Below are 22,147 nucleotides of genomic sequence, written 5' to 3'. Positions count from 1 at the left end.
TAAATAATACATAGTTATTAAATCATAAATTCAAATAATTAGCTGAACATGCTCAAAGAGAATTCATTAAGAATCTTTATTCATAAATGAAAACTGTGAGGCTCAGAGAAAAACTGCTTACAAAATACGACAGTGTTCTGCAAGATGAACATTTGAGGTCATGTCTCTTGACTCATATAGTACACTGTAATTAACTCCACTTTGGAAGAGGGAGTATTTACAAAAGCAAGGGGCCACTCTCCGGAAGCAGTGTTGTTTCACTTAGCTTAAGTAACAGAACAATGGAGAGAGGTCTACATTAAACATTATTGCATTTAATGCATTATTTGGAAATTATGTCTTTATTGGAATGACAGTAATGCTTTATGTCAGAGAAGGTTCTTGTTTTCAAGCAACATGTGGCAGCTTTGGCCATGGAAAGCAGCAAATAAATTTATTGGAGAAAGTATTTTTCAACCATCAAAACTGGTGAGGGCTGAAGAATCTGGTTTGGGAAGTGGGAAGCAAAGGAAGTTAGAGTGTAAGAAATAATGTCAAGTACTCACATTGAAACAGTAAAGCTAGAATGACTCTTAAATTCATGCACCTGCCCCTGGACTCTCCCACAAGGCTTCTGGACTCACATCCACCACATTTGGACCTTGAGAACCTCACTAACACTGTGAAAAATTTCTCAGCTGTCTCTGCATTCATCCATCATTTGTTCCAGGGTATTGGAACATATAATTAACATGGCTGTGCCATTGGTATAAATTCTAACTAAAAGACTGTAAGAAGAAAGTGTCAGGTCCTTAAGTTTTCAGAGGTGAAAAGGCTCTGCTTATCAGAACTCATATATTGGAGTCTTCCATGATGGTAGGTAAGGTGTTTGTTTGAATGTCACTTAAAAAATGGCAGATGTCTGCAACATATTTCTACAGTGTTAGTTTCAATAAATGTTTTTTTTTTTTTTTTTTATTTGTGTTTTAATTCTTTCTAGTCTATGCAGGGATGGATTTCTTGAAGTATAGCACAATATTTTTATATTTGGAGTTCTGTCTTCTCACAGTAAATGAGATTACTTGCAAAAGTACAGTAGTAATGTTTACATTTGTTCTTTCACTCCACAGAGCCTTATTTATCACTTTGTAATTATCACAGTGAAGATTCTAAAGATACATATATAGATTAAAATACATCTATATATATTTGGAATGCCAGACTAGATCATTATTTTAAAGAACACACTCATTCTACATATCTATAATGCATTACAAAAGCCACTTTCTTCACTTTCGCTCATGAATTATGCTTTGTTAAACAACTTAGCATAAAGGGCAAAGATGTTAATTTCATTTAGAAATCACACCAAATGGTGTGAAATTATTAAGATAACACCTTCTATATATTCATCAATTTGCCTACTAAGAAGAAAGACTAAAGTTTCTTTTCTGAAGTCTGCAACTTGAAAATTAAGAGTCTTTAATAATTTATTAGACTGGAAAGAATATTAAAATCAATGATTCAAAGCCACAAATTTTAGTTAAATGAGCAAAGTAAGACTTGAAAAACTTAGATGACTCATGTTTGTACTATAAGTACATTGTTGGAAAAAAAAGTAAATCTGTTTTTTTATTTTATCTATTTTTTTTTTTTTTTTTTTTTTTTTTTTACTTTCTTTCCAGTGCTCTCACCATGCTGGAGCTATAATGGTATTTTTTAAAAAAAACTATGTTAGAGATTTTGAGTCATTTTAATTTAAATCAGTGAAAAATACATCTTTGCTTTCAGAGAATATTACCAACTTCAAGTTATATTCACTAGATAATGAAAATGAAATCCTAGTTCTAATCCTATACAATCCTTGAACAACTGGTAAATGAGCATTATCATTACCCAGATGTATGGGAAGACGTATTGGTAGAGAAGAGTACCGTATTCTGAGTCTCATGTGAGATGTTTCACATTCCCTACTTGATAGAAACTTTTTTTCAGTTGTGTGAAAGAATTATGCTATGGCTAATTGTTTATATTCAATTTTTTAAGTCTTTATATTGATAAGTCAGCTACTTCGTAATCGATTCAGCTCTACATTTCAGTTTGTGTTGATATACAGGGGTGAGCTTTATGAAATGAGACTTATGCATCTAATATTTTTCTAGATAGAACAGCCATAACCTTGAATCCATGTTTCCTTCCAAATACCTATTGAAACATACTTATAAAAATACCGCAAAACTTGCTACACCATTTCATGTTTTTGTAAAGTACTAATTGCAGGGTCAACTTTTTTTTTCCCCTCCCAAATCCTGCCTGTTTTTTTCTAGAAATATTTCGTAGGTTTTGCTTGATTGTCCCAATTGTACTAAAATCTGAGGCCAAGTCTTCGACATTTCTTATTTGAGAATCCAAGCATTTCCCCCTGATCTTTTTGCTACCGTTCTTTTGTTCCTTTTTACCTTTCTTTACGTAGCTGCTAGAATTGTGGGTAATGTCATACCCAAGCTTACAATCTGTGTTGCCTATATGTGAAGACCACACCCTAGAGTATTATCTGTAGGACTATCAAAATCCACGCAAACTATGCTTCAGCCAATTGAAGCTCTCTCACTCATACTCAGCCGTGCCAATCTGATCCCCATGCATGGGCTGAGTTTAAGTTGCATACTTTTTTTTTTCAGCCATCTTTCTATCTGCTCTGCTTTATTGTTGCCTCTTGTGCTTGCTAAGCAATTCAAGTACCTACCTACTTGATTGCTTTAATGATCTGTGACAGTTTTTCAACCCTAGAGCATTTTGAGTATTTTGGTGAAGTTCAGTGAGTCACATGGAGCAGTAATCCATGTATGTGTTGTGATTTTGCATCACATTTAACAAAAATAAAATAAACACAAAAACAAAAATTTGCATGTAGTAAGGAGTGCCTAATGGATCATATATTGGAAGAGATCATTTCGCAAATGTGCACATTCTCATGGTCGGTTTCTGAGCATTTCTGCAGTCCCTAGGACTGCATTTCTGTTGTTTCCAAGGATTTGATACACACATAAATATATAAATATAAAAATATGCATATATATATGCACAAATATTCAAATATATACATTCTTTTAAAAGTAATATATATATTTACAAAGAAATATAAATATAATATATATAAATATAAATATAAATATAAATATAAATATATATTAATTTTTTTAAGTATTGAGAATTAACAGTAAAGAAGATCCTTGTAAAAATGTATGCAGGATACAAGCTTATGCATGACTATATGTATGCATGTTTGTGTGAATTGCAAAAAGAATTCGTATGTATTCTTTACACATCAGCATCATCCTACAAAATAGTATAATTTGCATTCAGAGAAAATACTTAAAGCTACCATGTTTTGTAATATATATAATTTTCTCTCTATCCATAGGTAGAAAATGGTTGCCTGTGTTCACTTACTGTGAAGATTTGGAATCAGACAACTACAGATTTGATTCTCCAAGTGTTTCAGGATGTAAATGTAGTCTGAGCTTTCCCTGATGGGCAGTTAAATCATGGACACACTAAACAATTTACTTTGGACTGTCCTTCCAAAAGATGCTCTGGCTTCTCTCTTGAATGTGCACTAAGCATTTATAACTGACAAGGAAAAGAAAGAAGACGGTGAACTGGAAAGCTATCTTACAATGAAAATTACGAGCACATCTTGTATCTGTCCAGTCCTCGTTTGTCTCTGTTTTGTGCAGAGGTGTTATGGAACTGCTCACCACAGCTCCATCAAGGTGACCAGAAACCAGACCAAACACATTGAAGGTGAAACCGAAGTCCACCATCGTCCCAAAAGGGGATGGGTTTGGAATCAGTTCTTTGTTTTAGAAGAACATATGGGACCCGATCCACAATATGTCGGAAAAGTAAGTTTTTGTTTGTTTTTTCCTATTCTAGGAAATTATGATAAGATGAGGGTAGAGTTGCGTGGGATTTGAAAAGACATAGAAAGTAGAGGGAAATATGCTATAGAATGGTATTACTTATAAAGGATGGTTCAAAATCATGATTGAAAAAAATAAAGTGTACCAGTCATGTCACATCTCCCTAAACATTGGTCCATACATGTTGAACTGAATGTTCTTCACCGCCGTATGACTCTTTACATTCTTTTGTGTAAAGTAGAAACACTGAATTGAACACATAATTGAGTGATTTTGTCTTTATTATCATGAAGGTATATTATAATTCACAAAGCCATTTACTGGTGCATTGGTATTTGTATTTTTCAATCTATGGCTAATGCACATGAAACAATGTGCATCTATTATATTTCATGGCATCTAATATATTTTTGTTAATGGTCACAGTGATTGTATTTGAATCTAAGCCATCTTTTAAAAGCACATGGATGTTTTTTCAATTCCCCATATTAATTTCCATAAAAATGCTGATATATTTTAAATATAGATTACATGTCCACAGGATGTATAGGTTTTGTTAAAATTCCTAAAGAGTGAAGTTGGTAAAATAGTCATAACTTTAGACCACCTTCCCTTTCTCGTGAAAATACAAGACAGTTTAATGGTTTACCAAACCAATCAGGAGACTGTGTGTTCACTAATTGGGGACAGCTTCACCATGTGTCATGCAGGCTCCAGGGCAGAGAATAGAGCAGGAGGTGGAGAGACCTTCTGATGAATTACCGATCCTTGGAAGCAGCCACTTAGTTTACTCAGTACCTCTGGGAGAAACAGTAAGCACAGCAGTAGAATCTCCATGACGGCAGGCTCAGTGAATTTCATCTCCCTGCTTGACTATTTATTTTCACTTTAACACTGTTAGTACTAAAAAAAAAAAAAAAAAAAAAATACTACTGCATCCAAGATCCAAGCCATAGTGCTTCCCTAATGTGTAGGCAGTACAGGATCACAAACCATCTGCTTCGCCCCTGATCCAACAGGGACTGGGTTGCAGCTGTATTTCCATAGCCAGCAGGAGCTGAGGAGTCAGAATGTGGTACATAAGAAAAGATCTGAAACAATTCTGTCTTTTTCTTATATGCATATTAAAATGAGATGAAACAACTCATCTTCATCATTTATTTATTTCTACAAAGTATTCCACAAAGTAGATGAAAACAAATGTGCTAAAATTATGTGTGTGTGTGTGTGTGTGTGTGTGTATACACACACACACACATATACACATATATATTGAATTACTTGAAACTCGTGTTTTTATTATGAACTTCAGAATACTTTTCTGTAATTCTTTATTATCTTTGAGAAAAAGAAAAATTAAAAAAAATGCCCTCCCCCCTTTAGGAGTACCCAAAAAGGAAAATGTATTTTATTACTATAAATATTTTGTTATGGATATTTCTTGTCATATCAATCCACGTGAAAAACAAAAAACAAAATTTGCTGGAAAGGAAAAGATCGGGCGACTTTCATTTCCTCTTGGGTCGCCTCATCTAGTAAAAGATGAAGCCTTATTAGGTAGATCAATTTCAGACATTCTTTCTGGGCCTGGGTGCCAATGAGCATATGGTTGAGAGCTTGTTACCCATCAGGAGGCGGTAGAAGTCTGTGAAGCTATTCAAGCTGGTAGAGGTTCTGTGGAAATTGGTATCTGTTCTACTGTTTCTAGTATTGGTGGACAAATATAAATTGTTATACCCAAGGATGTGGTTCTCTTATTCCCTATCTGACCTGACCCCCTCACTTGGTCTTGTCTTGTCTTTTCCTTTTTTCTTTTCTTTTCTTTTCTTTTCTTTTCTTTTCTTTTCTTTTCTTTTCTTTTCTTTTCTTTTCTTTTCTTTTCTTTTTTCTTTTCTTTTCTTTACTTTTTTCTTTTCTTTTTTCTCTTCTCTTCTCTTCTCTTCTCTTCTCTTCTCTTCTCTTCTCTTCTCTTCTCTTCTCTTCTTCCTTTATGAGAAATTCTAACTTAATTGTACAGATTTCTTCCAGTCACCTGTCTCCATGTACATACATATGTCCTTATAAAAATACAAATATAACTGATTTTTAAGACTGCAAAGTTCAACGATCCATATGTGCTTAGAATAGTACTTGTTGTCCCAATACTTTAATTTGTTCAAGAAGTGAATTTATGTCTCGCATTTACAAATACATTCATATGGAAACAGCTATTTATTTTCATAGCACATAGGAATAAAAAATAGAATCATTACAATTACTATGAGTAGGAAAAGGAATTCCTCCAAAGAACTGAAAATTATGAACTTAGACCTTCTCTGACACAGAAATGTCAGCAGTTTTGTCATTAGAAATAATTAGTATTCATGCAATGGAGTTTTTGTATTAAAATAGTATTTTTATAGATGTATTATGTAAGTTTATTTTAAATTATCCTTGAGCTCTTGAATATAATCGTGTATAACTACAGTTATATTTCACATTATAAAACAGCTTTATTAGACATTTGATTAGGGTTAAGCTCCTAAGTGTTTTTATATACCAACTTCTTATATATTTTTATGATACTTTTCTTAATATTTTTAATCAATGATTGAGTTAATATGAAGGTATTTATTTTGTTGACAGTAGTCAATATATATTGCTGACTACTAAGATGCTTATATGTGGCTGTGACCATGATCAAAGGACTATTTCTAATGGTAAATAGTATAACTATGTGTATATATATTATATATATATATATATATATATATATATATATAATATATATATATGTGTGTGTGTATATATATACACATATATGTGTGTGTATATATACATACATATATATACATACATATGTATAATATATATACATACATATATACACATGTATAATATATACACATCATTATACATGCATATAATTATATATACATTTATGTATAATTGATAATTCATAATACATATTTTTTTCTGATGGTAATGGCCATGAAAGATCAGATACCATAACTAGCATGAATGTATCTCATGTATTGGATCTCTAGAAATTGTTAAATACCTTTATATATCTCATAGATGTAAAGATTTCAAAAATAATTGAAGGATTAGAGTAAGAAAAATATTATAGCACACTGGTTAGAAAGTAAGTCCTTTTCTCCTGGAACAAATTATATAGTAATGTCTATATAATTTTAAAACAGTAGTGTTTTTTCTTTCCAAAAATCATATAAAAACTTGATGTTTACATGAAAAATGCAGATTGAACCCCATTATGAGTGAGACTATAATTTTATATAAGATACCACACAAATTCTAAAATTTATGCCATCCATAAATACCTGTCATTGGAGTAGATTCAATGTCTTCATGAGATATCAATAATTAGTGAGTACAAAGATTTGAGTTACAGCTTCTTTGCTTATTATCTGTATTACGATTGGCAAGTCTCTTTAATTCCCTGTGTTTCTATTTCCTTAGAGGTGAAGCTGAGAAATATTGTTTGGTAGTTCTGTTACTAATTCAACTATAAAGTTTTATTTATGGTTTAGATCATGGGTAAGTTAGACTACAGTCTGTGTGCCAGATTGAGTCTGTGCACATTTTGGTATTACCTGCATAGTAAGCAAGTTTGGGTTTTCTGTTAGTTTTCATTTTTAAATTTTGGGAAAAAAATTTTAAATAATGTCTGTGAGGTGTGCCTGGGTGGCTTAGTTGGTCCAGAGTTAGATTTGATTTCAGCTCAGGTCATGATCTCAGGGTTGTGAGGTTGAGCACCGCATCAGACTCTGTGCTGATCATGAAGCCTGCTTAAGATTCTCTCCCTCTCTCTCTCTCTCTCTCTTTCTCTCTCTCTCTCCCTCTGCCCCTCTCTCTAGCTCTCTCTCTCTCTCTCTCTCTCTCTCTCTCTCTTTATCCTCACTTTTGAATAAACAAACAAATAAGAAATGATTTTTGTGATATGGAAATTATATGAAATTCAAATTTCAGTTTCCATGACTAATGTGTTTTATTTTTAAGTTTATTAATTTATTTTGAGAGAGAGAGACAGAGAGAGACAGAGAGAGACAGAGAGAGTGAAAGCACAAATGGGAGAGGGGCAGAGAGAAGGAGTCAGAATCCCAAGCAGGCTCCATGCACCATCAGCACAGAGTTCCATGTGGGGCTTGAACCCACAAACTTCGAGATCATGACCTGAGTCGAGATCAAGAGTCTGACTCTTAACCTACTGAGTCACCCCGGTGCCCCTAGTGTGTGTATGTGTGTGTGTGTGTGTGTGTGTGTGTGTGTGTGTGTGTGTGTGTGTGTTTAATGCAGCTACGCTTATGCATATATGTATCGGATATGGCTGTTTTCAACCAAAAGCGGTAGTATTAAGAGGTGGCCAGAGAAAGTATGGCTCACAAAATCTAAAATATTTACTAGTGGCATTTTCAGGTAATGTTTGTGGATTCCTATTAAGATGCCTGCTGCATCTAGCATAGTGTGAATACGTTAGGAGATCGTGGGACTATTTCATCTTTGTACATACGTATCTATCTTCGTGGCTATTGTAACGATCAAATGGTAATTCACAGAAAGTGCTCTATAAACCATAAACTTGTATATCCATGTTAATGGTTGTGATAATTATTTCAAATTATTGAAACAGAAATCTTTCTCATTACTCATTGCTTTTATGAAAGAGAGAATTTTGAAAGTTTCATTTCACCATTTACACTGGGGACCACTCCTCCGTAGATATTTTAATGAATGTTTATTAACTCTGGTTTCATTTTTATTGTTGCTGTTGTATTGCTGTTGCGTGCAATAATATAATGAATGTTTTTCTACACACATTTTATATACATATATCCGTGGAAAAAATTTCCAAACGTGAGATTCTGATTCAAAGATAAATGTTTAGGGGCACCTGAGTGGCTCAGTCGGCTAAGTGGCTGCCTTCGGCTCAAGTTATGGTCTCATGGTTCACTGGTTCGAGGCCCACATCAGGCTCTCTGCTGTCTGCATGGAGCGCACTTGGGATACTCTGCCCCCCTTTGTCTCTGCCCCTCCCCCTCTTGTCCCTTTGTCTCTGCCCTTCCCCCACTTGTCCCCTCCCTCCCTCCCTCCTTCTCTCTCTCTCTCTCTCTCTCTCTCTCTCTCCCTACCTCCCTCCCTCTCTCTCTCTCAGAAATAAATAAATAAAAAGTAAAACAAAAGATAAATCTTGAATTTGGGTAGGTATTACTATATCCCCGTCCATAGGTATTGTAATATATTCTGCATTTCTCTCCATGATGTAGAAAAGTGACAATTTCTCTATAGCAATGCCAATAAGATGGGATTGTAAAACTTGGAATTTTGCAATTATAATAGGTGAAAAATAGCATCTCTGTGTGCTTTTTATGTACATTTATCTTATTATGAGTTAAATTGATCATCTTTTCCTATTTGAAGGATGCACATTTATACATTTTTTTTTTTACTGACTGTCCATGTCTCTTAATCTTATATTGTTTTGTTGGACTCTTTAACTTATAAATACTAATAGTTCTTTACATAATAGGTGCAATAATTTCTTGCCAGTTATATGGTATGAATAGTTTTTTTTTTTTTCAAAGTTACCATTTGTCTTTGGACTTCATTTATAATTACTGCTTTATAAAAATTTATTATTTTAATGCAGTGATTTCTGGTATTTTTTGTTCTTTCCCCAATATATTTTCTTTGTTGAAGTACAATTAAATACTTATATTAGTTTCAGGGGTACAGTATAATGATTCAGTGGTTCTGTGCATTACTCAGTCCCCAGCCTGACAAGAGTACTCTTAATCTCTTTTATTTGACACATCTCTCCACCTACCTCTCCTCTGGCAACTGACAGTTTTCTCTGTATCTAAGAGTCACTTTATCATTTGCTTGTTGGTCTCTTTTTTCTTTTTTTTTTCTTTTTAACTTTACATATGAGTAAAATCATATGATGTATTTCTCTTTTTGTTTGACTTAGCATTATAACTTCTAGGTCCACTCATGTAGTTGCAAGATCTCATGGCAAGATCTCATTCTTTTCTGTGACTTTTCTGTGTGTGTGTGTGTGTGTGTGTGTGTGTGTGTGTGTGTGTGCATACCATATCTTTTTTATCCATTTATCATTTCAGTGGACACTTGAATTGCTTCCATATCCTGGCTATTATAAATAATGCTGAAAAACATATGGGTGCATATATCTTTTTGAATTAGTGTTTTGTTTCCTTTGGGTAAATACCCAGTAGTGCAATTATGGGATCATATGGTAATTCTATTTTTATTTTTATTAATATTCATTTGTTTTTATTTTGAAAGAGAGAGAAGCAGAGAGAAGGGGAGAGAAGGGGAGGGAGAGGGAATCCCAAGCTGGCAGCACAGAGCCCGACACAGGGCTCGGTCTCACAAACTGTGAGATCATGACCTGAGTCAAAATCAAGAGTCTGAGGCTTAAGTGACTGAGCCACCCAGTCTCTCCGGTATTCTATTTTTAATTTTTAGGAACCTCCATACTGTTTTCCACAGTGGCTTCACCAATTTACATTCCCACCAACACTGCAGGAGAGTTCCCTTTTCGCCAAATCCTTGCCAACACTTCCCATTTCTTGTCTTTTTGATTCCAGCCACTCTGCCACATCTAAGGCATTATCTCATTACACCTGTCAGAATGGCTAGAATCAGAAAGACAAGAGATTCCTAGCATGTTTTTGACTAAAGCTGTATTTTTAGACTTAGAGTCTTCTGAAATTTGAGGATATGGTGTTCAGAATTAGTGACAGTAGATAAAAAATATATTCTTTAGGCCTTAACATCTATAGTTTATCACACATACTAGAAAATATTACTTACTGAATAAAAAATGGTGTCAAAGTAGAAATGCTTATGGTAGAGACCAGAAATTATAATTCTGAATATATTTGAATTTCTGTTTCCTTAGCCACTTGAAATTGGTTGTTTTAAGTCTACCTCTCATATTTGCCTATAGATTATATCCTTAGATATGCCAGGTTATAATTGCAAAGTATATTGACTCTCACTAATATATATTAGGAACATTTAGTGTATGTAATAGGTAGAATTTAATTAAAAATATCCACTGCAAATAATGTCTTAATCCACAACTGTTCACAATACACTTCATATATTTCCAATGGTAACTGCTTGTGCTTAGCTATTGTTCTGCTGCATATATACGTTTTATTTTCACTTGAATAACATTATAGAAGTTTATTTCTTTACCCAAGCATTTTTGTATGAAAGCAAAGGAAGTTCTAATTTCCCGGGATATCTGTAAGTGGATTTTTTTTTTTACATGGCATTGTTTGATAATAAAAGGGAATGGAATAAAACTCATAAACAAAAAGTAAGAGACTGAACTGTATGTTTTTACGTAGCAGTGCATTATAGGCTAAGCTATTTAATCTATTCACAAATTTATGTTTAGGTTTATGGCTCTACTGACATTAAAGATACTTTTGATAATAAAGGTTAAAAAATTAATTTTTTTTCAGAATAAGCAAACGAATTATGTTCTCCATCTTACATTTCCTACAGTTTTGGTGTATCTGCTTATAACTATTATAATTTTTTGTAGATAATAACCATAACACAGAGAAACTATTGCTTACATCTGTTAAGGATTTAGTTACTAAAACTCTGCCACGCTCTCTCTCCTCCCTATTTGCATCGTCTCTTGAATGATGGGTATAGACTATAGACAATTATTCTCAAATTGCTTTATTAAAAACAACACACACATCAAAGATAAGGAAGGAATTCAAGGAAAATAAAGGAGCTAAGAAACCATCTTGCCAAATTTTGCAAGTAATAGAGAGCAACGATGCTCAAAATGGTTAAGTGACCTCTTCTTGTTCAGGGTATTAGCTATGGCAGTGGCAAATAAGGAATTATAAGATATCTGATTCTTTAATGAAAATCAATTTCTAATATATAGTGCAGGAAATTCTTCTCTCATCGTCACTATTACTGGCATTATTCTAATTTTTTTTTTCTTTTTGAAAAGAGAAGCTTAAAACCTCTTTTAATATGAAATGCTGTAGTTTCAAATTAAATAAATGATTTTGAGGTTAAAGAGAGAATAAATCATGTAAAAACAATAGGGAAGGTTCAAGCTTTTCACAAAAAGAATATATGATATCTTTAATGTCATTATGAGCTCTGAATTAAATATTAAGTGTACAGCAAGGAAAGGTCCCAATTGTCATCTAATATTGTCAAGATGATAATTTTATGAACGTTTTTATCATAACTTCCTTGAAATGGAAAACTTCATGTATCAAAATATGACATTTGAATTTTATACAGATGACAATGTGATGGCATGATGTCGTGTGAAATTAATTATGGTATGCGGTTTTATATGGATATAGAACTTTTCCAATAATCATCCTGGAAATTTAACTATTTAGGTCCATTCTATAAGAAATTGGGTGCATAAAAGAGGATTTTGATTTGGCATATGTTTCATTTAGGTTTTGGAAATTCAGAATTTTTTTTTTAAGAAATATGATCTCATTAAGGTTAATTACATTTTAGAAAATGTGGTATTTTGCTTAAATATAATTTTAAAATGTTTAAGGTAATTAAGGCATTTCTTAATGTTGCACTGACAGTTTTAAGGGCCCTAATCCATTTGCTATGACCAGAGCATATATATTTATTCACATTGTGAACTTTAAAACAGTATAAAAACGCACCCACCTCCGTGTGTGTGTGTGTGTGTGTGTGTGTGTGTGTGTGTGTGTGTCTGCGTGTCTGCGTGTCTGCGTGTGTCAGTGTTGTGAGCTGATTTTCATCTTTGAGAGCTTTTGGTAATGTCAAGAGACAATTTTTGCCAGAGCTAAATCGTCTATATAGTTGGGTTCATGATACTTAAAAGGCCTAGAAAATGTTTTATGCATTTTCAAGTCAGAATAAAATACGAAAATAAATATTATTCAGTTGGTATTATACTAATCTTTATGTCAACACAATTATAAATAGAATTTTTTTTAATTTTTTTAACTTTTTTTAAAATTTATTTTTGAGACAGGGAGAGACAGAGCATGAACGGGGTAGGGTCAGAGAGAGAGGGAGACACAGAATCTGAAATGGGCTCCAGGCTCTGAGCAGTCAGCACAGAGCCCCATCCGGGGCTCGAACCCACGGACCACGAGATCATGACCTGAGCCGAAGTCGGCCGCTCAACTGTCTGAGCCACCCAGGTGCCCCTAGAATTGCCCCTAGAATTGCCCCTAGAATTTGTCATTTTAGTTGAAAAAGCAGCCCACAAAGGAAAAACGGTCAACCACCTGTGGAAGTTTTAACGTGGACCTGATTTGGCGTTGTGGCCAGCAGGGATGTGGTGCTACCACTAGCGGCTGGTTATTAGAGACCAGAGATGCCGCTATACATTTTGTAACAGGCAGAATGCCCGGCCCCCATTAACGACAAAGAATTCTCCAGCACACCACAGCAATGCTGCCAGCATTGATCTTATATTAACGTCCTTGTGTCACATTTCTCTCGGTCAAAATGTTTTTGGATATTTTTCCGTACTGTTACCTCACTATAACGCTATTCTATATGTGACTTTTGTCATCCACGTAGAGATGGGTGTAACCTTTTGATTTGTTTATGCAATCTGACAAGTTAGTTTTCTAAGTAATGAGTTTATTCCATTACATGTTTTGTGATTTCTAATACACTTGGACTTATTACTTGAAAATTATTTTGTATTTAATGTTCCCTGTTCTACTATAATGTCTTCTGGCATTTCTCTCTACTGGTTTAGAAGTTTTTATGTTGTGTTTTTGATATTTGTGCTTGCTCTTAGCTGTTTGCATGTGCTCTTGACTTTGTATGTCAAAACTTAATATTTCTACTTACCTCCTAACAACAAGACATGGGATGGTCAAATTTGGGTGATGTTACTGTGTTTTCTACTTTTTATATACCTACTGTGCCAAGTTGTTTTTAAGGCACCAAATCACTCATTATTCCTCTTGTGAGTATTAATGTTTAAAGTATATATTTATTTATATATCTAATATATGTAACAGCTCTTTACTCCCCTTTGCTTACATATCAAACTTTTCTTCTTGAGTTCAGTGACTACTTTCTGCAATATGACTGTGTCCCATTTCTTTTTCATTGATAAACTTCATTTTTAAAATTTTAATTTCACTGCAGTTAACATACAGTTTTATATTAGTTTCAATATACTGATTCAACAAACCCATACATCACCCGGTGTTCATCATGACAAGTACACTCCTGAACCCCTATAATATATTTCATCCATTCCCCTGCCCACCTCTTCCCTGGTAACTATCAGTTTGTTCTCTATGGTTAAGAGTCTGTTTCTTGTTTTGCCTCTCAATTGTTCTCTCTCCTATTTTTTCATTGCTCATTTGTTTTGTTTCTTTTTACATTTTTTTTTCAACGTTTTTATTTATTTTTGGGACAGAGAGAGACAGAGCATGAACAGGGGAGGGGCAGAGAGAGAGGGAGACACAGAATCGGAAACAGGCTCCAGGCTCCGAGCCATCAGCCCAGAGCCTGACGCGGGGCTCGAACTCACGGACCGCGAGATCGTGACCTGGCTGAAGTTGGACGCTTAACCAACTGCGCCACCCAGGCGCCCCACATTTGTTTTGTTTCTTAAATTCAAAGTATGAATTAAATCATATATTTGTCTTTCTCTGACGTACTTATTTCACTTAGCATTATACTCTCTAGCTCCATACATGTCTTTGCAAATGGCAAGATTTCATTCTTTTTTTATGGCTGAGCAACAATATATATATTATATATATACACATATATAATACTATAATATATTGTATATTAATGTACAATACATAGCATATATATTACTATATTATTACTAATATATTACTAATTAGCAATATATTACTAAGTATTTTATATTATATTACTAATATTGCTAATATTCTACTAATATATATTAGTAATATATTTTACTAATATTTATTAATATATTAATTAGTAATATATGACATATTAGTAATATATATGCTATATATTGTATATTATTATACAATATATTATTATACTTTTATATATTATGTATATATATTATATATATTATATATATTATATATATTATTACACAGCCATAAAAAAAGAATGAAATCTTGCCATCTCAACATATATGTTGTATATATTATTAATATATATTTTTAATATATAATATATGCCATATATTATTAATATATTAGTAATTACTATTATATTAGTAATATATTACTAACTACTAATATATTAGTAATATATTACATATTAGTAATATATAATATATATGCTATATATTGTGTATTATTAATATATATTAGTACACTATTATATATATGTATTATATGTATAATATATTATTACTCAGCCATAAAAAAAGAATGAAATCTTGCCATTTGCAATGACATGTATGGATCTAGAGAGTGTAATGCTAAGTAAAATTAGTGAGTGTATATATATATATATGTGTGTGTGTGTGTGTGTATTTATATACACTTATATACTATATAAATACTATAATATAGTATTTATAGAAAGTACTAGATATAGTATAGTATATAGTATAATATAGTATAGTATATATAGTATAGTATAATACTATATATAATACTATATATAGTATATATGGTATAATACTATATATAGTATAATACTATATATACTATGTATAGTATAATACTATATATACTATACTATATAGACTATACAATACTATAATATACTATAAATATTATACTATACTTATATACTATATAAATAAGTGTATATATATATGTGTATATATATATAAATATACATATATACATTATATATATGTGTATATATATACACATATATATACATATATATACATTATATATATGTGTGTGTGTGTGTGTGTGTGTGTGTGTGTATATATATATATAACTTCTTTATCCATTCATCTATTGATGGACACCTGGACTTGTTCATTAATTTGGCTATCATAAATAATGATGGTATAAACATTAATGTGCACGTATTGCTTTGAAAGATTGTTGTGTGGGGCGCCTGGCTGGCTCAGTCGGTTGAGCGTCCGACTTCCGCTCGGCTCACGATCTCGCGGTCCGTGAGTTCAAGCCCCGCGTCGGGCTCTGGGCTGATGGCTCAGAGCCTGGAGCCTGCTTCCGATTCTGTGTCTCCCTCTCTCTCTGCCCCTCCCCTGTTCATGCTCTGTCTCTCTCTGTCTCAAAAATAAAATAAAATGGTAAAAAAAAAAAAAAAAAAAAAAAAAAAAGATTGTTGTGTATTCTTTAAATATCCATAGTGAGATTACCAGATTGTAGCATTGTTCTATTTTTAACTTTTTGAGGCACTTGCTTATTGTTTTCCACAGTGGCTGCACCAGTTTGTATTCCCACCAGGAGTGTAAGAGGGTCCCTTTTTCTCCACATCCTCACCAACCCTTGTTGTTTCTTATGTTTTTAATTGTAGCCATTCTGACAGGTGTAAGGTGATATCTCATTGTAGTTTGGATTTGCATGTTCCTGGTGATGAGTGATGCTGAGTGCTGCCAATGAAGGCTTCAGAGGCATTACTGCCTGCTCTCTCCTAGGAGTTTTCTGGTGAACTGATACAGTTCATAAAGTTTAACATGGATACCTTTACAGCAATCCTGAGCAATACAAAGAACTTAGGATGTTTAAACACTCTTTGCTCTTCACTTTTGATATTACAATTGTTTAATATCTTTTTCCTCATTAAAAAAAGTACTTTCTAGGTTTTTCTTGATTACAATTATTCAAACATCAGATTTTGCTTGGATTAATTCAGGTTTACCAATACCTATGTTCTCTACTGCTTCCATCCTTCTTCCTTCTGGTTTGATTTTTTTTTTTTTTAATTTTTTTCTCAATGTTTATGAGAGAGACAGAAAGAGTGAAAGCAGAGGAGGGGCAGAGAGAGGGAGACACAGAATCTGAAGCAAGTTCCAGGCTCTGAGCTGTCAGCACAGAGCCCCACGCGGGGCTCAAACTCATGAACTGTGAGATCATGACCTGAGCCGTAGTCGGATACTTAACTTACTGAACTCCCAAGGCACCTCTCTGGTTTGATTTTATTATCGTCCATAAATATAATCTTTCTTTTATTTGTTTTTCTGTTTAGCGTGGGAGTAGTGAAATTTTTTTGTTTTTTTTTTTCTTTTTGGTTTTTTTGTTGTTAAAATTTGTTTAACTGAATCGTTGTTTTGTGTGTATAGGAATGTAATGAGTTTTTCCATTATTGATTTATTACGGATATATTGTATGATGAACTCTATTTTTTTACGAGAAATCTGTTGTAATTTCATTTTTAAGATTTTTAGAAGTTTCTTTATTTTGAGACAGAGACAGTGAGAGTGGGAAAGAGGCAGAAAGAGAGGGAGAGAGAAAAAAAAAATCCCAAGCCGGCTGCACGCTGTCAGCACAGAGCCTAATGTGGGGCTGGAACTCAAAAACCCACAATATCATGACCTGAGCGGAAACCAAGACTCGGATGCTTAACTGACTGGGCCACCCAAGTGCCCCATCATTTTAATTTCTTTTGCTTGCGTTGATTTCAGGATTATACTGTTTTCTTTGTGGTCTGTAGATTCACTGTAGATTCAAGCTTTGATTACTTTTCTTTATCTGGCTTTCTATTTTTCTCAGTCTATGTATTAATTAGCAAGGGCTGCCGTGGCAAAGTGCTATCAACCAAGTAGTTTAAACCACAGAAATGCGTGGTCTTACTGTCCTGAAGGCAAGCAGTGTGAAATCAAGATGTTGGCAGGGGTGATTCCTCTTGTGGTTTCTGAGGGAAGACTTTCTGTAGGCTACTCTCCTTAGTTTAGCTACTTACCTTCAGGTTTACATGGTTTTCTTCTCACACATGCATCTCTGTGTCCAAATCTCCCCTTTTCATGGTGACTTCAGTCAGATTAGAGTCCGCTTAATGACCTCATTTTAACTTAATTAGCTCTGTAAAGACCCTCTCTCTAAATCGAGTATTGACAGTTAAATCTTCAACGTATGAAGTTTGCTGGCACAAAATTCAACCCACAATCATGTAGAATCAGTAGTTGTATATTTATGGAGGTCTTTATATGTAATTACAGAATTATTGTATGTTATTTCTTTGCATTTTTGATTTTCTCATTTTTTGTTTCATTCTGAAATCTCTATTTGATATAATTTCTGTGAAATTTATTTCTAGCATACTAATCCTCTCTCCAACTAAGCTGAATATGTTCTTTGACTTACACATGAATTGAATACATTTTTTAAATTTCTAGTTGTGTGTGGTTCCATTTTTCCTTTTTATATATAATGACCTATATTTTCATTTTGGCCTCTGTTTCTTCTCTTAGTATTTTAATTGTCACAATCTACTCATTTGGCAATCTGGTTCAGATTTTCTCATTTATTTTTCTGCTTGATTAATTTGCATATTTCTTTTGTCTATTTACCTTCCATCATGGAGCTCTGATCCAAGGATGCCTTTTAAAATTTTAAATTCATTTGTCCTTAATAGAGTGCATAAGTAGGAGTGGGGATTTTAGCTTGAGAAATATCAGTGAAAAGCCACGTATCTTTTTGTCTGCTGGCAACCAGTTGATTTCATAAATCGGAATGAATATTAACTTTTAAGTACAGTTTCTTGTCTGTACATTCAATGAAAATGGCAACAAAAAGAATGCAAATAACACTAAAAATATAAAGCTTACACCTTTCATCTGGGCTGTAGGATTTGGTTTCAGTTTATTGCAGAACTCCTAAGAGAACCATGAAGTCCTCATAGAACATTAACCTCCCTGTACTTTCTTAAACTGGTGGGTAAGTAGTCTAATTTTCATTTCATGGAGGGTTTTTGTTGTTGTTTGTTTGTAGTCTTGCTTTCTTTCTTTTTTTAATTTATTTTAACGTTTATTTATTTTTGAGACAGAGAGAGACAGAGCATGAACGGGGGAGGGGCAGAGAGAGAGGGAGACACAGACTCCAAAGCAGGCTCCAGGCTCTGAGCCATCAGCCTAGAGCCTGACGCGGGGCTCGAACTCATGGACCGCGAGGTGGTGACCCGAGCTGAAGTCGGATGCTTAACCGACTGAGCCACTCAGGCGCCCCTGTAGTCTTACTTTCTTTAGATATCTTCATTCTAATTCTATACCTTGAGGAGACTAAAAGTCCTGACTTCTAATATTTAGGAGATGTAAAAACTGAGTTCTAGGTCCCCAGAACTTTTATCCAGTTTAATTCCCCCCCGGAAGGATCAGCTGGCTGCTAGTTGGATATGATCTCTGTGGTACTAAGTTCTCTATCCTTTCCTTTTCCCCAGTAAATTATCTTTCACTTTTTCTAGCTCACTCATATAGTACTTTAACTTTTATTTTTATTTTTTTACATTCTTTTTATCATTTATAGTAAGATACATGTCTTTATTAGCTTTGTCTGCCATTTTTTGGTCATATCTTGCCTCAGGTTTTTCTTTATATAAAATATATTTGAATTAGGCAATTTCTCAATATCTCTTCTGGATGTAAATAATATTATTAGTTTTACCATGCTTCAATATTCTCATGCAGAAGTAGATATTAATCTAAATGTTCCCAAAATATGAAAGAGTAGAAATATGCATTCTAAAAATTTGATAGCACTTCTTAACTAATTATAGTCTGATTTATTTCAACATGAATTTTCCCTAAGAAAATGAGTTTTTTTCAACATAGGTACTCTCAGGATATCTGTTCCATTATTTTATTGATTTTTATTCAATGGATTTTTAACATTAAATTGCACTGGATCTCACATAGAAAAGTTATTTAATTTGAAATTTGAGCCTTCAGGGTCTTCAGATACATTTAGGATTTTATTTTTGTTTTTGAGATTCATCAAGAAAATATCAAGCATTCATTTATAAGAATTAAAATGAAATATAATCAATTCCTTTCTTCTAGGATATTTATTTTCATTTGTATGATTTGTCACTTTATTCACAGCAATTAAAAAATATATGCTAAGATGTAATTTTCTACACTAAAAATAATACAAAATATAAATTAAAAAAATAAACTGTACTAAACTCATAGCTTTCTCTTTGATTTGCATCATTTAGAACTATAGTTTGATTGCAGTTGAGTTTATTTTAATGAAAATTGAATACTATTTAGGATATATTCATTCATTCAAAATTTCTTGAGTCCTTAGTTCTGCACAGTATTCTAAGCATGGACTATATGGTTATGAACAAAACAGATATAATGGAGGACATCGATATTAAACTGGCATTCACACAAATACATATCCAACTATAAATCATGATTGAGGATTATGGAATAAAATGTGCTCGTGTGTAGTGTAACACCAAGATTGATGATGATAAAAGAACTCTCTGAGGAAAGAATAGTCAGGCGATATCTCAAAATGAATAGGAGTTAATCAGTCCAAATTGGTGGTATGCGTGTTTATGACTATTGGGAATGGAAGCATGTCTATGGTGTAGGAATAACACATGTATAGATCCAGTCATGGAAAGACATTTTGGATTTGCGATTCAAAGAAAGACCCGGGTGCCTATAATTCATATTTAGAGAAATAGGAAGGCATTGTTGACTTTTGAGAAAAAAATTGCATGGTGTTATTTTGTTTGTTTGTTTTTAAGCAATCACTTTGCCCTATGATCAACTGAATTGCAGGGAAGAAGTCCAGGAAAATCAAAAGTAGCTTATTTTCTGTAAAAGAGTTAATATAGAACAGAAAGTAATAGAGTGTAGTTTGCTTACTTACTTTCCCATAATGATTGAAGGGAACATGTGTCCATGTACTGTATAATGTGTTATGGAATCAGGAGAGGACTTGAGACATACTTGTAACACATATATAAGTGACAGTGGTGGGACTCACCTTGGACAGGTAGCCTTGATTTTCCTACTACGTAATTGTTTAACCTTGGTAAATCCAAACTTACAAACAGAGTTTATTATTCACATTAATAAGGCAGATGAATGAAATGATTGTCAGAATCATATTTCACTTCAAAAGTCACTGCTTCAGCATGAATTTGATGGTTAAAAAAAAAAAAACTACAGCATGCCATACACTCTGCAAGATCTGGAGAGTATTCCAATGAAAGATGCATTCCCAGTAATTCGTGAAAGTCATGAAGAGGAAGCAAATTCAAGAAGAAATGATTGGATCACATTGCTAAAGGTGCAGTAACAGTGCTAGGCACAAGGGGTGCTGGTACAAGAAGAGAAGTAAAATTCTTGACTTAGATCCTCAGAAGAGAAAGAGCGTGAACTAATATGTTGCTGCTAACAACAAATGAGACTGGTAGAATATATAGGCTCAAAGACCAACAATGGAATGTTAGTAACAACATATCTGAAGTGAAGATGTAGCATTCAAAATCATGTAAGAACAGTAGCTGGAGCGGAGTGCAGGTTGAAAAGAAGGAGCAGGGATGAAGCTGGAGAGCATGATGGGCCATAGACACCTGTCCTGGCAGGAGAGTCCAAGGAGATTGTCCAGAAGTTTGGGAATGAATTGAAGGATTTTCAAGTGGGAAGTGATATGAGATAGTTAGACCAAGTTTGGAGACAGAGAAGATGCTTTACCATTATTCAATCTAAACTTGAATTTGGTAATCACAGAAGAATTTCAGAATAGGAAATCAACCAAACATCATTTTTTTTTTTTACATTTATTCATTTATTTTGAGAGAGAGAAAGAGAAAGAACACAAGCAGGAGAGGGACGGAGAGAAGGGGAGGCAGAATCTCAAGCAGGCTCTGCACTGTTATCCCAGAGCCCAGTGCGGGGCTGAAACCCTAAAACCATGAGATCCTGACCTGAGCCAAAATCAAGAATAACTGAAATCATGTTTAACCGACTGAGCCACCCAGGTGCCCCAACCAAACAGTTTTTTCGGATGCGGCATTGACAGATATTGAGTGAGAGTGAGAGATGCGATGTAAAACTGTTTGAAGATAGTTGGCAAGGTTCTCATACTTAGGGGCTGAAGAGTAAACGTGGATCTTGTCTGGGAGCAAGGTTAACCTGAACCGGCTACGTCCAGGGTGCTTTGTGGGCACACACGTAAGCAGGTATAGAGAAATGCACTCAAGGGTGTAGGCTAAATGTAGGAATGGGAGACCCTGGAATCTAAATGGTGACTGAAGCCAGGCATAGAGATTTAGGGATAATTCTATGGACTGTAGGCTCAGAATGGAATTCTGGGGAACGTGAA

The 22,147-nt window shown here is 33.7% G+C and overlaps 1 protein-coding gene across 5 annotated transcripts in view; it reads left to right on the top strand.

The window, feature by feature from the left end:
• The window catches only part of CDH18 (cadherin 18), a 1,017,877-nt gene that overhangs the window by 668,679 nt on the left and 327,051 nt on the right, over positions 1-22,147 (top strand). For all 5 annotated transcript variants that reach the window (XM_086676364.1, XM_086676366.1, XM_086676367.1 and 2 more), the window contains one exon: positions 3,404-3,887. In XM_086676364.1, the coding sequence (XP_086532490.1) occupies positions 3,660-3,887 (228 nt within the window). In that variant the 5' untranslated portion in view covers positions 3,404-3,659. The remainder of the gene's footprint in view (positions 1-3,403; positions 3,888-22,147) is intronic.

The sequence above is a fragment of the Puma concolor genome, chromosome A1 (assembly GCF_028749965.1).
Source record: "Puma concolor isolate L17-30 chromosome A1, mPumCon1.1.hap2, whole genome shotgun sequence".
Lineage (NCBI taxonomy): Eukaryota > Metazoa > Chordata > Mammalia > Carnivora > Felidae > Puma > Puma concolor.
The sequence above is the reverse complement of the archived record's forward strand: the minus strand, read 5'-3'. Positions and strand labels throughout refer to the sequence as shown.